Source organism: Megalobrama amblycephala, linkage group LG17 (assembly GCF_018812025.1).
Source record: "Megalobrama amblycephala isolate DHTTF-2021 linkage group LG17, ASM1881202v1, whole genome shotgun sequence".
NCBI classification, from domain to species: Eukaryota; Metazoa; Chordata; class Actinopteri; order Cypriniformes; family Xenocyprididae; genus Megalobrama; species Megalobrama amblycephala.
The window spans coordinates 2,351,550-2,366,975 of NC_063060.1; the positions used below are offsets into that span (position 1 = coordinate 2,351,550).

Genomic DNA, 15,426 nt, shown 5'->3' on the forward strand with positions numbered 1-15,426 from the left:
ACGCAATTCTGACTTTATATCTCTCAATTCTGACTTTATAACATGCAATTCTGACTTTATATCACACAATTCTGACTTTATAACTTGTGATTCTGACTTTATTACTCGCAATTCTGACTTTATATCACACAATTCTGACTTTATAACTCGTGATTCTGACTATATAACTTGCAATTCTGACTTTTTATCACACAATTCTTGAATATTTAAATAGGAAAGGCTTAAATTTTCGTGACGATGCAGCACATTTTTATCTCACAATTCTGACTTTATTACTCGCAATAATGACTTTTTATCACACAGTTCTGACTTTATAATTCTGACTTTATTACTCGCAATTCTGACTTTATATCTCGCAATTCTGACTTTATAACATGCAGTTCTGACTTTATATCACGCAATTCTGACTTTATAACATGCAGTTCTGACTTTATATCACGCAATTCTGACTTTATATCTCGCAATTCTGACTTTATAACATGCAGTTCTGACTTTATATCACGCAATTCTGACTTTATAACATGCAGTTCTGACTTTATATCACGCAATTCTGACTTTATATCTCGCAATTCTGACTTTATAACATGCAGTTCTGACTTTATATCACGCAATTCTGACTTTATATCACGCAATTCTGACTTTATATCTCTCAATTCTGACTTTATATCACGCAATTCTGACTTTATATCTCTCAATTCTGACTTTATAACATGCAATTCTGACTTTATATCTCTCAATTCTGACTTTATAACATGCAATTCTGACTTTATATCTCACAATTCTGACTTTATATCTCTCAATTCCGACTTTATAACATGCAATTCTGACTTTATATCACACAATTCTGACTTTATAACTTGTGATTCTGACTTTATTACTCGCAATTCTGACTTTATATCACACAATTCTGACTTTATAACTCGTGATTCTGACTATATAACTTGCAATTCTGACTTTATATCACACAATTCTGACTTTATATCACACAATTCTGACTTTTTATCACACAATTCTGACTTTATAACTTGTGATTCTGACTTTATTACTCGCAATTCTGACTTTATATCACACAATTCTGACTTTATAACTCGTGATTCTGACTATATAACTTGCAATTCTGACTTTATATCACACAATTCTGACTTTTTAATCACACAATTCTGACTTTATATCACACAATTCTGACTTTTTATCACACAATTCTGACTTTATAACTTGTGATTCTAACTTTATTACTCGCAATTCTGACTTTATATCACACAATTCTGACTTTATAACTCGTGATTCTGACTATAACTCGTAATTCTGATTTTATATCCCCCAAAACATTAAAAAACAGAAAAAAACAGCCCAAGAACACGGTTCAGCTTTCAACTTGACCTAGTCTCATCTTCATCTAATCTCATCTAATAAATTCTGTGGATCATCAGTGTTTTCATAAACATTTCAATACAGTTTCCGCAGTGAAAAACACAAGGATCAGATGCACTGAGATGCATTTAGAGAACTTACAAGTGTTGTCAGTGAGTCCATCTAAATCACCATCTTCAGGAAGAGGCCTGTGAATGAACCCAGAGACATTATAAATTCAACCACAACACCAAAATACACACATTTCTTCTGTCATTTATAGAGGCACTTCTTAAATTCACAGTAATGACACAAGTGAACATCAATGATAATTGGATGTTCAGTTATTTAATGTTTTCTCTATTTATTTTTTATTGTGAATTGTATGTAACAGTATTGCATTTTTTCTGCATTTTAGTGTTTTGGGTATAAGAAAGCTGCATTATGAATAAAATGTATTATTATTATTATTATTATTATTATTAAGGTGGTGATGAGGGTGTTCTGGGTGTTTTTAAGTGGATGCTTATTAGTCAACTGAAAAAAAGTAATGCATCCTCAATTCCCTGTGACAATTATATTTATTTGACCACAAACTACAACCTCATGATCATGATCATTATTTAAAGTTGGTTTCAGCTCTCACAAAGGTCACTGGTAAACCGCACACATAAATGATCCAGAATGCACATCTGTGTCGAACGACAAACAATAGCGGTTTCGAAACAATGTGTTTCACCAGGAGCAAAGGCAACATTTATCCCATCACTCATGGCATTTTGTTCAGGAGTGTTTGTGCATCCCGGAATGGAACGGGTGGTAGTCTAGCTGACAAACTAAACCCAACACGGCTCTTTGAACAAACACACACAGTGTGTAATTACCCAGCAGTCTGTGCAGTGTCAGGGACGTGCTGTTTAATAAGAGAGTGCGGCAGGAGAAATAATGAGGGTCTTCTGCACTGATATCTGTGTAAACGATTATCACCAGTATGGGGTAGTGTGAGCAAGCATTTACTTGTCTCACTTGCACAAAAACAGTATTCCTCAATATGAATAAAAACAGTGAAATGCAAACTCATGATTTAATTTGCAAACCTGCAATAATTCAATATGTTAAATTATACAAATATACTTTATAAACTACTATATTTAGATATGTACTCTCACTTTAATAACCAATGTCTTTGCTGCTGAGCTTCGATGATCCACTTCGACTTCACTTTTTACACGTACGGGAGGGTCAGCGTACAGTGCGCGTGACTCGAATTTCATCACTGTACACACACCGCCAGATTTTTGTAACCGCATGTGCTAATTAAATGCGCGGGTCGCACATGCGCATTTAATTTTTTTGCAGTAATTACTTTATCCACAAGGTGGCAACCATGTGGGCCGTTGATTAGGTAGTCGATGAAAAACTGCATAAACAGAACAGACAGGAACACATGCAAGCTACAGCGACAATGGAGGCCTACATAGACGAGAGATTGTGCAAAGTGGTTAGAAAAAGTACCCTCATCTGTACAACTCTAGCATGAAAGAATACAAAGATGTTTACATGGGTAACTCGTGGCAAGCGATTACTTAAAACTGCGCATGCGTTGAATGCCTGTGTATGCGCATGAGTCAAATAAAGTATTCTTTGCAAGGCTGTGCCTTCAACTGTGCGCATACGATCATGTACGCTTAAAAAACGAAGTATACTTTGGGCTTGAGGCTTATTCATTTCACTTGAGGTGTGAAAGGGCTTTTACATTTGCCAAAAATACAACTTATTTTTGTTATTATTAAAAAACAAACAAGCAAGCCCAGCCCAGGTGAGAAAAAGTCATGCAAAAGTAACATAACACATTGCTTTCCGTAAAAGTAACTAATGCAAGCAATTACTTTTTTAGGGAGTAACATAAGACTGTAACACATACTTTTAAAGGTTACTTTCCCCAACACTGATTATCACAAAGTAAGTTTTAGGGCCCTATTTTAATGATCTAAGCACATGGTCTGAAGCACATGGCAGAGCACAGGGCGTGTCCGAATCATCTTTTGTTAGCTTAATGTCGGAAAAAATGGTCGCCGCACCAGGTGCATGGTCCAAAAGGGTTGTACCTAGTCTCTTAATGAGTCATGTGTGTGTTTTGGGCATAATGTGCAAGAAACCAATCAGAGACTCGTCTCCCATTCCCTTTAAAAGCCAGGAGACCTTGCACCATGGCAGATTTGCTATTTACATGGCGGAATTTGCAAGCAGAAAAACTGAAGAGGAATCCTTTTATTTTTAATATTTATAAATGTTTCTGCTGCTGTGCGTCCCTGTGTGTGTAACAAGCAGAGTGTACGCACATTGTGCACCCGCCTAATAGGCGCATATTACTAATGCACCCTTTAAATAACAAACAAAAAAATAAATAAAATTGAAAAAAATACTGCGGCACTGACTTTAGACCAGGTTTTTGTTGGTCAATGGCGCAGTTGTTTTCAGTTGCCTCACAATAGCAATACGCCAACAATGCACCTGAACACACCTCATTTTCAGACCAGCACGCCAATGGGTGAACAGATGGACGCGAGTGCATTTGCTATTTAAACAACGAGGCGCCTTGGACGTGAAAATGATAACTGCGTCGAACAGAAACTAGCAAAAAACACTTGTGTTGTGCCTGGCGTCGCATTGCACCGGGTGTATGATAGGGCACTAATAAGACACTAATAAAAAAAGTACAATTTTTTGCACATTGTTTGAAATGCCTTTTAATTATAGTACATTAATATGGTAATCTTTCAGCACACTGAAAGTTGTTATTTTAACTATTTATTTGAACTGATCTGAGCCTTAAAGTAACCTTTCATAATCTAATGACTGATTAAATTTACATTTGCATTTATGCATTCGCCAGATGTTTTAATTCAAAGTGACTACACTGCATTCAAGGTCAGTTTGTCAGTTCATGCATTCCTTGGGAATCGAACCCATGACCTTGGTGTTGCTAGTGCCATGCTCTACTGCTTCAGCAACAGGAATACAATAAAATATTTGATATTATTTATATATTATTTTTGACTTGCACAAAACCAGTTACCATGTGAAGCATGTGTTTAGTTCACCTGACAGTACATTTCTTTTTACAGTGTACCATCAGTATATCAAAATACTGTGACATTTATCATAAGATCTCATGATGAATTAGGTTAATTTCATCAGAAACTGTGAGTAAAAGCTTAAATTATCAATAAATGCTAAAACATAATAAGGTTCATATGAGAAACATGTTATGCAGTACATGATGATAATTAAAAAACTTTTGTTCAGCACGGTTTTATAAGATAATGTGCTCTAGCACAGCGTTGCACACTCACACAATCAATTATTCACCACCCTGTATCTTTTACTACCCTCATTGTCATGGCAACACAGATGACCTCATATTTGCCCATAAATGGTAATGCATTATGATGTAAGAGGGGTGGGTCTGTGCTCTTTATGTCATCATGTAAAGTATATTGACCCACATGCATCACATCAAACACACCTGAAGAGTGAACTTGGACTGATTATGCCATGATTCACCTTCATTTCTCCTTCAAGCACAGCCCTCAGCTCCACATACTCTGTGGTCTAATATTGATCACACATTATTGATCAGATATCAAAGACGTCTGCACTGTGGATGAAAATAACTGATGCATAACAAGCCCCATGGGTACCATACATGTACATAGGGTTACATGGACATCGTCGTGCACAGTCAGCCGAGGAGTTAGTCTGCTTATTAGCAACCTCTGACTGCTCTGATAATACATGCCTCTAATGGGGCATGTAGTAAAATCGTTATAAATATGAACAATATATGGATCAATATATAGATCTATTCATATACGGTGCACAAGTATGCATACTGCAGGCATAGTATGAGTAGTATGGTAGTATGTTATTCTCAACCCAGCCACTGACACCAAATCAATGCTCATTTTTCACTCTAGAGCAGCTGAAGGTTAGTCAGACAGCAGGCTGAAGGGCTTACCGTGGGAAATCATCGTCCTGCCACTCATCTTTTACTTCCATGTTCTCCATGCGTAAAGTGGCTTCAGTGGTTCCCATCCTCTGCTCCCGATCACACTGATCAACAGAACCAATTACAGAAGATTAACACATTTAGAAGTGGCTATATAGACAAAAAAATACATTTCTTATTTCTTATTGAAAACATTTTTAAATAAGCAATTGGCATAAGTCATTCTCCTCAAGAGGACACATGATTTGAGGAAGACACATGATATTGAGCTAAATATTTAGATTCAATGATTTAAAGGGTTAGTTCACCAAAAAATGAAAATTACCCCGTGTTTTACTCACCCTCAAGCCAGGTGTATATGACTATCTTCTTTCAGATGAATACAATCGGAAATATATTTAAAAATATATTGGCTCTTCCAACCTATTATGCCCCTTTTAAAATATGTAATGTGTCTCCAGAATGTGTCTGTGAAGTTTCAGCTCAAAATCCCCCACAGATCATTTATTATAGCTTGTCAAATTTGCCCCTATTTGGGTGTGAGTAAAAACACGCCGTTTTTGTGTGTGTCCCTTTAAATGCAAATGAGCTGCTTCTCCAGAAGAGGGCGGAGCTTTAACAGCTCAACAACAACAAAGCTGGAGAATCTCACGCAGCCAAAATGAGGAAAGTGTTCAGCCTTACATTGTTCAAACCGGAGTCGACACTGATGGAGAGACTCAGGAAGAAGTTACAACTTTTAGACGTTTCTGAATGGTTAGTGGATAAATTGATGTAGTTGCTGTGGAGTTGATTCAACTCATCCACTAGCATGTGCCGTCATGTTCATCTTTTGTGTTGAATTGACCCTCGTTTGTGAAGCAGTCCGGCGTAAAATGACGGCATGACAACAACACTCTACTACAACAACTCTTCCTCTTCTCTAAAGCAGCCCGACATGGCCCCGCCCCCTTTGTTGTGTGTTCTTGGGGGCGGGGTTTATGTAAATTGTAGGGTTAGTGATGTCACTGACCCAGGAAGAAGCTCGTTGTAGTCCCTACCAGCCGTTTGTTGTAGTCCTTAAACAGAGATTTCTTTAAAAGAAAATATCTCTCTTTGCATTGAACTTTGAGCGTCGTAACTTTGAAGATGTTGTTTATGATCAAACAGCAACATTACACACTAACTAAAGTTAAAAAAGTGAAATCATAATCAACTTAATTTGTCTTTGAATCATTCAAAAGATTCGTTCAGAAACAATGATTTATCCAGTAATGAAACAAGTGAAGTATTTACGACGAGTGAGTCGTTGAATTATTCACTCAAACCATTTTTTTTTTAAATAATTCATTCAGATTAATTAAACATATTAAATCAACTTTAGCAATTAACATTCTGTCATAACCTCTAGTAAATTACACGTTTTTTTGTTTAGTTGTCTGTTCAGAATTGGGGAAGAATCGTGATCTCTATTTAAAACAAACAAACAAACAAACAAACAAACAAAAGAATCGTGATTATCAATTTATCCAGAATCGTGCAGCTCTAATTTCAGATAGTGGCCAGAAAAACATTTCTCATTTTCAATAAGTTTAAACTGATGTACTAAAATAACAACATACAAAAAATAAAAACTAATTCAAATGAATGAAAAAAGATGGATGCTACATCTAGACAGACACAGACATGTACAGACGGATGGATGGATCTGTAATATTTCATCAAAATATAGTAACTTTTGTTTTTATTTTTCACTGACATCATCTAATTAGCCCCTCCCCTCCAACCACCTGTCACATACAAACACTTGTCAGGATCCAATCAGTTCCACATGGAAAAAATCAACATTTTTCTCACTAAATGTCCCGTTTACTCAGATAATACTCACAACAGAAGAGAGTTTTCTGCGCAGGCTTTGATGTCTCTGTGTTCACCTTCAGGTCTGTCGATTTCTCAGCTCTTGATTACATCCATAGTGATTATCTTAGATGAGGATGTTCAAATCAAACTCTGTCATTCAGTGTAGACGTCTGTGGTTCTCCTCAGACAAAGAGAGGGCGTCTGGCAGTGCCACACCTGGGCGGGCGGATGATTTCAGGACAGTCCCCGAAAGAAGGTCTCAGTATCTTTGCACTGCCATTATTATCCAGAACTGATGACATACAGGTTCCCGTTGTGCAGCTATCAGGATTTTATTATTCATCCCTGAATCTCACAGAAGACCACCACATAATCCCGGTCCAGATTACGTAACATCACCTGGAGTCTCCGCCCCTTCTTTCCGTCGTTCTCTTTCTGTATCTCTCCCTGGAAACGCATTTATTTCCCTCCGTCATGAATTGAAATGCTTTCCCTCTGCTTTTGCTCTATGTGGAACAAGCTGCAAAAGATGGACGTCTCCTCACTGTTCCCTAGCAACAGCATCCCAGCCTCTCCATCCCTGTACGACACAGTCTCTCCTCTGTAAATTCCTCCCTCCTGTCATTCTCTCTCACAGCTGCTCGGCGCTCTGGACTGCGTCTGTGAACAGAGGCTCGTCCCTCTGTCTCCTGGAGCTCTGTGATTGGTGGAGACACATTTCCTGCTGCTCTCTGATTGGCTCGGGGTCTGTTTGATGATGTCATCTGTTTAGTACTCAGGAGGCTTGTGTATCATGACTCGCAGGCTTTGTGAAGTGCATGTACGTGCTTAGTGCATGTAATATGACATTTGCAATCTATATAGGCCAGAAAATTAGTCATGCGATGTTTCTTTACATAATAGTTAATAAAAGGAAACAGTAGAGGTTAAGCAAATATATATATATATATATTAAAAAATGTATTTTAAAAACTGCATCAGTTATTTTTATTTCATTGGTAAATTTAATACCAGTTATTTATAAATTGCATCTATTTTAAACCTGTAAAACAAAGGCAAATTCACTCCCAAAATAAGTGGCAAAATAAAAGGGTCAGTCTTTGTCATTTTTCCTATATTTTATTGCATACATTTTAACATTGGACCCCCAAATCTTTTTGAATGTAACATCATAATAAATTTATAATTTATTTAATATTTATATAATAATTTGTATAATAATAAAATATAATTAAAAGAGTAAATATTAAAATAATAGCTATAATGACAATAATTATTATTAAAATTAAATTTATATAATAATTATTATAATATTAGAACTAAAAATAATAATGATAATAATAAATAATAATATAATTACAATTACAATTATTTATTATTAATATTATTAATAAAATAATAAAAATATATAATTAATAACAATTACTATCATATAAAAAAACAATGCTGTTAACAATAATAATTAATAATAACATAATTACAATAATAATTATTTAATTTATTAATAATACCAATAATAATAATGACAACAATAATTATTATTATCATTACCACTAAGAATATAATATTTAAAATATACAAATAAAATAAGAACAATAACAATTATTAAAATTATTTATTTAATTAATTTTATTATTTAAATAATAATTATTATTAACATTATTATTATTAACAATAATAATTATTATCATTACTGATAATAAAATAAATGTAAATTAAAACGACAGTTATTATAATATTATAATGAAATAATAATGTTAATAATAATAATTACAATAATAATTATTTAATTTATTATTACTATTATTATTATTAATAATAATAATGATAACAATAATTATTATGATCATCACTACTAAGAATATATTTAAAATATATAATTAAAATAAGAACAATAACAATTATTAAAATTATTTATTTAATTAATTGTATTATTTAAATAATTATTATTAACATTATTATTATTAACAATAATAATTATTATCATTACTGATAATAAAATAAATGTAAAATTAAAATGACAATTACTATAAAATTATAAAACAGTAATGTTAATAATAATAATTAATAATAATAATTATAATAATAATTTTTAATTTATTATTACTATTATTATTAATAATAATAATAATAATAATGATAACAATAATTATTATGATCATCACTACTAAGTAGTGATATAATATTTAAAATGTATAATTAAAATAAGAACAATAACAATTATTAAAATTATTTATTATTATTATTAACAACAATAATAATTACTATAATATTAATACTATAATATAATTAAAAACAATAATGTTAATAATAATTAATAATATTAATTATAATAATTAATTATTTAATTTATTATTATTATTAAAAAATTACAACAACAACAACAATTATTATCATTACTACTAAGAATATACTATTTAAAATATATAATTAAAATAACAACAATAACAATTAATAAAATTATTAGTAGTATTAATATAACAATTATAATTAAAATAACAATTAATAAAAAATAACTATAATAATAATAATAATTTATTAGAATTAATGATCATCATTAACATTTAATATAAAAAATAATAATAATATATTACAATAATAATAATAATTATTATTATTTGTAACATTATGATCATTATTGAGGCTAAAATAATGCAGCGGTTTGGGGTTAGGCTTTGCAAGGCCATTAAAACACATCCACCCAGAATTTAAAAGTGCTTGTGGGGTTTGACGTGCTCTTCTGTACCGACTCAGAAAACGTCTGTCGATTGTATACAGCCATAAACATCATAAACTCTTTTTAAAATGGTCCTCAAATGGTTTTGTCAATCACTGAGAATACTTCATAATGGACGAGAGTGAATTTAGAGAGATGTTGTCTGTTAGAGACGGAGCCTGGGGTTTTCCTGTCAGGACAAACACTGACCTGAAACCTCAAAGACATCCATTAATATCCTCTCAATCATTTCAGGACGGGCAGCCATGTGGAATTCAGCACTGAGTGCTTTCTTAGTGTGTTTTAGCCTCTCATAGTTCATAAAATGTATGCAGTGATTCTTAAAATCAAAATGTTTATCTCAATGCTAGAAGTATTTTAAGTGCACACTATATACCAGCTGTGAAATTCTAAATTCTAAATTAATTCAACATCAGATCCCTTCTGCTACATGTTGTTTTCTTCAGAATGATGAACCTGATGTTCAGCTGTAGAGACTCAGTGCTGTACTTCACTATACTCACCACAAGATGGAGCTGGAGCTTAAATAATCCTCCATGAGGTTCCTGTCAACAGGCAGCAGAGCAGGAACAACTCCATCTTCTTGACTGATTAAAGAAAGAGAGAAAAAAAAAAAAGTTTTTCAACTTTATATTTATACTTCACATAGAGAAGAGTAGGGTAAGAAATAGCCAAACTTTACTTTCCTCTAATCAGTGTGAAATGAGGTTAAATTATACTGACAAAAACTGAAGTTGCGTCCCAAATTATGTACTTATACACTATTAACTCATCTGTAGTCAGTGATGGGTAGTAACTGATCACATGTAATCTAGATTACGTAATCAGATTCCAAATATTAAGTACTTGTAATTAGATTATATTACGTTTTAAAATACTCATAATCATGATTACATGTTATTCTCATAATGGCAGTAAGACTTTGAAAGACTTATAAACACATTAAAATGCACAAATTCACATCATTTCATATTTACATGCAATGCAGGTCTTTTTTGTCAAATCTATTTCCTTGAAGTTCCTCCTGAGATTTTAAGTTAAAAAGTTAGGTCAATAATAAAAGTCGTCAATAATAATAATAATAATGAATACAATTACACTCTAAAAAATGCTGGGTTAAAAACAACCCAAGTTGGGTTGAAAATGGACAAACCCAGCGATTGGGTTGTTTTAACCCAGCGGTAGGGTTAAATGTTTGCCCAACCTGCTGGGTAGTTTTATTTAACTCAACTATTGTTTAAAAATTACTGTATTGCTTAATTAAAATTAACCCAAAGTATGTTGGAAATGAACATTTATTAATGTTCAATGAATAATTATTAAACAATAAACATTTATTAAATTGCTTATTAATAAATTTATATTAATAAACTATTAAACTATTAAATTTATATTAATAAAATATTAAAGCTTATTAATAAACATTCACCTTTTGTCTATTATTGTTGCCTCTAATTGCATCTGGTTTTTAATTTCCCAACTATTTTGGGTTCATTTTAAGCTAGCCATATAGCAATTTTTACACAATAGTTGGTTTAAATAAAACTACCCAGCAGGTTGGGCAAACATTTAACCCAACCGCTGGGTTTGTCCATTTTCAACCCAACTTGGGTTGTTTTTAACCCAGCATTTTTTAGAGTGTAAGTTCACTGTTCTCTTGGTTAATGGTCACATTTCATGCAGGTAAACCAATAAAATGTGTTTTATTTTGATTGTTTTTTTATTATTAAAACTATTTTTAATGTTATATTTGTTGAGCTTCAAGTTGTTGATAAAGAATAGAATATATTTTATTTCTCTTTGTATTTTTATATCAATATTATACGATAACTTTTTTTTGTTGTGTGATATATTGTCCCAGAAATAATTGCAATAAACAATATTGTCATTTTAAGATCATTTTATGCCACTGAATATATAATCACAATATAACAGCATAATAAAGCAACAAATGACAATAACAGAGGTGTAAAGTACTCAAGTAAATGTAATTAGTTACTGTACTTAAGTATCTTTTTGGCTACTTTGTAGTTGTACTGAAAGATATTGGCAACTTTTACTCTCTACTCGTCTACATTTTTGAGCAAGTAAATGTACTTTTTACTCCACTACATTTGGGATGAGTAATGCAATTACAGATTACATTTTTCATGACACCTAACTTTTTCTGCAGCAGTTTATTTCTCCTATAAAGAAGCGATATCGCCATCTAAGGTCATTGAAGGTATTACATCTTGTGCATTTTGCCTTTACTCACCCAAAACTTGTCAACAAGGTTACTTTAAATGAATGTGAATGCATTAGCAGGTAGTTTCTGATCGCAGGTGTTTGATTTATTAGATGAGGAAATGACTGCAGCTGGTGATGAGGCTCAAACCAGCATGTACAGACTTTGACTATTTCATTTTACTTAACATTGTTTTATTTATCTGCTATATTGACAGGATATTGGTTTACTTATGGCCTTTCTGTGCACTTGAGCTCAACTGAGACTTAAATGGTTGTTGTGTCGACTTTGATTTATTGCATTATTGACGTGTTCAGTTTTATTTTGATTTTAGAAAATAAACTTGATTTCTTACAAATCAATTGTTTCTTATTTTCACTGGCATGTCTCTCAGGACATCTCTGAGCCTACATTCAGCACGAGTAAAATACTTAAGTACTGTTAAAATCACATACTTTAAGACTTTTACTCAAGTCGTATTGGAGTTGGTTACTTGTAACTTGTAGTGGAGTCATTTTCGATGCACTTTTACTCAAGTATGGTTTTCAGGTACTCTTTACACCTCTGGACAATAACCTTTAATTCTTTAGACCATAGAAATGAAATATCCTAAATAAAAAAACTTGAATAAATAGTAAATAAACAATTAAAAAAAAGTGCAAAATAACAAGTAGAAAAAAAGGCACACTTGCAAATGGACAAAAGGCACTTATGGAGACTTTAGATTTACAGATTTTCCCTTGTCTGTAAAGTAAGGATGCACACTATTGCTGTAAAAACAAACCTTACTTAGCAGTCAGATGTCCATACGAACAAATGAAGGCCATATCTGCTGTTAAAACTATTTTAGTCGCACCATTTTGCGCTGTGACGTTTATATTTGAATCAGAACAGTGGATTACGGCTTTGACATAACAGGCGATATATTGCATCACCAAAAATAATTGAGGTCATGTACATATATTGTGCGATAAGTCGATATATTGATTATTGCGACAGGGCTAGTACAATCAATCCTATTCAAATCAATGTGATAAACGAGTTAGGTGAAAAGTAATCTATCATTATCTTAACTTTAAATGTGCAATGTAATGGACTGCGTTACTAACTACAATTTTTGTCATGTAATTTGAAATCAAACTACAATTTGTAAGTAATCTCCAGCATTGCATGTAGTGCATGCATTATTTTATAAGGAGTCTGAAGCCCCGCCCCCTCTAAGGAAAGCTGCAACAATTAATTTGCAATTTTAATCAGGTTAATTAAGTATATCATAAAGGTATTTAAACTGCACTTTTTCTTTTTGCAATTTTCAGTGTGAACACACTCTTATACTACAAAACGTCATAGAAAAGAGCACAAGTATGCAAAAATTGGGACGCACATCATGTCTTTTAAAGGTGCACTAGTCATTTTCATTTGCTGATATGACAGTAGATTAGAAATACTCTATTCACAGGCATGTGTCACTCATTATTCATTTATTCTTCAACAGAAAGAGGGTCAGTAGAGGGTCAGGGTCAGTAAAGTCAGTATATCCCGCTGCCAGTCATGTGATCTCAACCTAATGTAGAATAAAACAGAACTTTGATTTTATCATTATGCCAAAAGTTTAATTTTGTGCACAAACCGCATGCCCACAAATACGAAATCCTAGTAAATAAATAAACGGATAGACATGTCGTTCAGAAACACCATATTGGTCTTGAGCTCAGGAGAGATGGAGTCTAATTTAAGAACAGGCGAACAGACGGGGGTCTTAATCTGAAGAGTGAGATTATGAAGATCTCACCTCCATGTCTCTGTCCAGAAGTTTGAGACCACAATGAAAATCTGGATTGTTTTCCTCCCCATTTAAACCTGGAAATAAACAAAGTTGTAAAGTTTTGGAAGACAAAATTATGGTACAAAGACATTTATGTGCACTAATTAAATGTATGTAAATGAGTGTCACTGACGTGATCTCTTTATACAGGTGCTCAGATTTTCTTCATCCACTGAAGCTCAAGATGCTCTTTAGACCTCAAATCATGCTGGAGATCATGATCATCAGGGTTTGTTCATGTAGTATCAGTTCTGCTGTCAATAAAGCAAAAGAGACTCACACCAATATTAAGACATTCACAATTTCACGTCAGTGATATATAGAGTTATTTATATACTATTACTATATATATATTATTTCATAATTTTTTATTAGCTTTTTTTAATGTTGCTTTGCATTTCATTTTTTTTTATTATTTTTAATATTTTTATTTTGCTTTAAATTATATTTATTTCAATTTGAGTACTTTAATTCAGTTAGTGAATTAAAATTTCATTTGAAAAATAATTAACTAAATAATTTTTCATTCAAATATTTATATTTTATTTCAGCTCTATTTCAATTTAGCTAAAATGATTTTATATAGTTTTTAGTCAACAATTTTATAATTTTAAAAATAATCAACTAAATAATTATTTTTCATTCAAATATTTGTATTTTATTTCAGCTCTATTTCAATTTAGCTAAAAAGATTTTTATAGTTTTTAGTCAACAATTTTATAATTTTAAAAATAATTAACTAAATAATAATTATTTTTCATTCAAATATTTATTTTTTTGCAGATTTATTTCAATTAGTGAAAACGATTTTTAATAGTTTTTTTAGTTAGCAACAATTTTATAATTGTAAAAATAATTATTATTTTTCATAAATTTTTATATTTTATTTCAGATTTATTTCAATTAATTAAAATGATTTTTAATAGTTTTAGTTAACAATTTTAAATTTTAAAAATAATTAACAAATGAATTTTATTTTCACAACAAAATATTTTTAATAGTTTTTAGTCAACACTGATCCAAGTTCATGTTTCAATTTAGCGTTTTACAACAATTTTATAATTTTAAAAATAATTAACAAACATTCAAATATTTATATTTTATTTCAGTATTTGTGGTTAAAAATGTGTATTAAAAAGGCATTTTCACTAGTTGTCTCAGACTTTTGGATGATACTGTACATCTTTTCTGTTAATAAAAGGAAGCAACACCAGCCACTAAAAAAAAAAAGATGTAGGATTTACTTTGAAACAATTTTCACTCAGAAATCACTGGTAAATTTCAAAAACACAGCAAGTAGCATTGAATTAAATGTGAAATTTGTAAGTATGAAAAACTGAAATGCCATTTTCTTGTAACACATACACCAATAATCTTTGCTTTATCATTATTTACTTTAAAAATCATTTTTTTCCTTTTAGAATATATTAATTAAG

At 31.7% G+C, this 15,426-nt stretch overlaps 1 protein-coding gene across 4 annotated transcripts in view; it reads right to left on the bottom strand.

Annotated features, from left to right (window-relative positions):
* atcayb (ATCAY kinesin light chain interacting caytaxin b) overlaps positions 1 to 15,426 on the bottom strand; it is a 48,959-nt gene that overhangs the window by 11,966 nt on the left and 21,567 nt on the right. For 2 of the 4 annotated variants that reach the window (XM_048163996.1, XM_048163993.1), the window contains exons 4-9: positions 14,124 to 14,244; positions 13,958 to 14,025; positions 10,442 to 10,525; positions 7,230 to 7,948; positions 5,372 to 5,466; positions 1,513 to 1,559 (exon numbers count right to left, since the gene is read on the bottom strand). In XM_048163996.1, coding sequence (XP_048019953.1) covers positions 1,513 to 1,559; positions 5,372 to 5,448 — 124 coding nt within the window. In that variant the 5' untranslated portion in view covers positions 5,449 to 5,466; positions 7,230 to 7,948; positions 10,442 to 10,525; positions 13,958 to 14,025; positions 14,124 to 14,244. The remainder of the gene's footprint in view (positions 1 to 1,512; positions 1,560 to 5,371; positions 5,467 to 7,229; positions 7,949 to 10,441; positions 10,526 to 13,957; positions 14,026 to 14,123; positions 14,245 to 15,426) is intronic. The other 2 variants (XM_048163994.1, XM_048163995.1) reach the window with 2 other exon arrangements.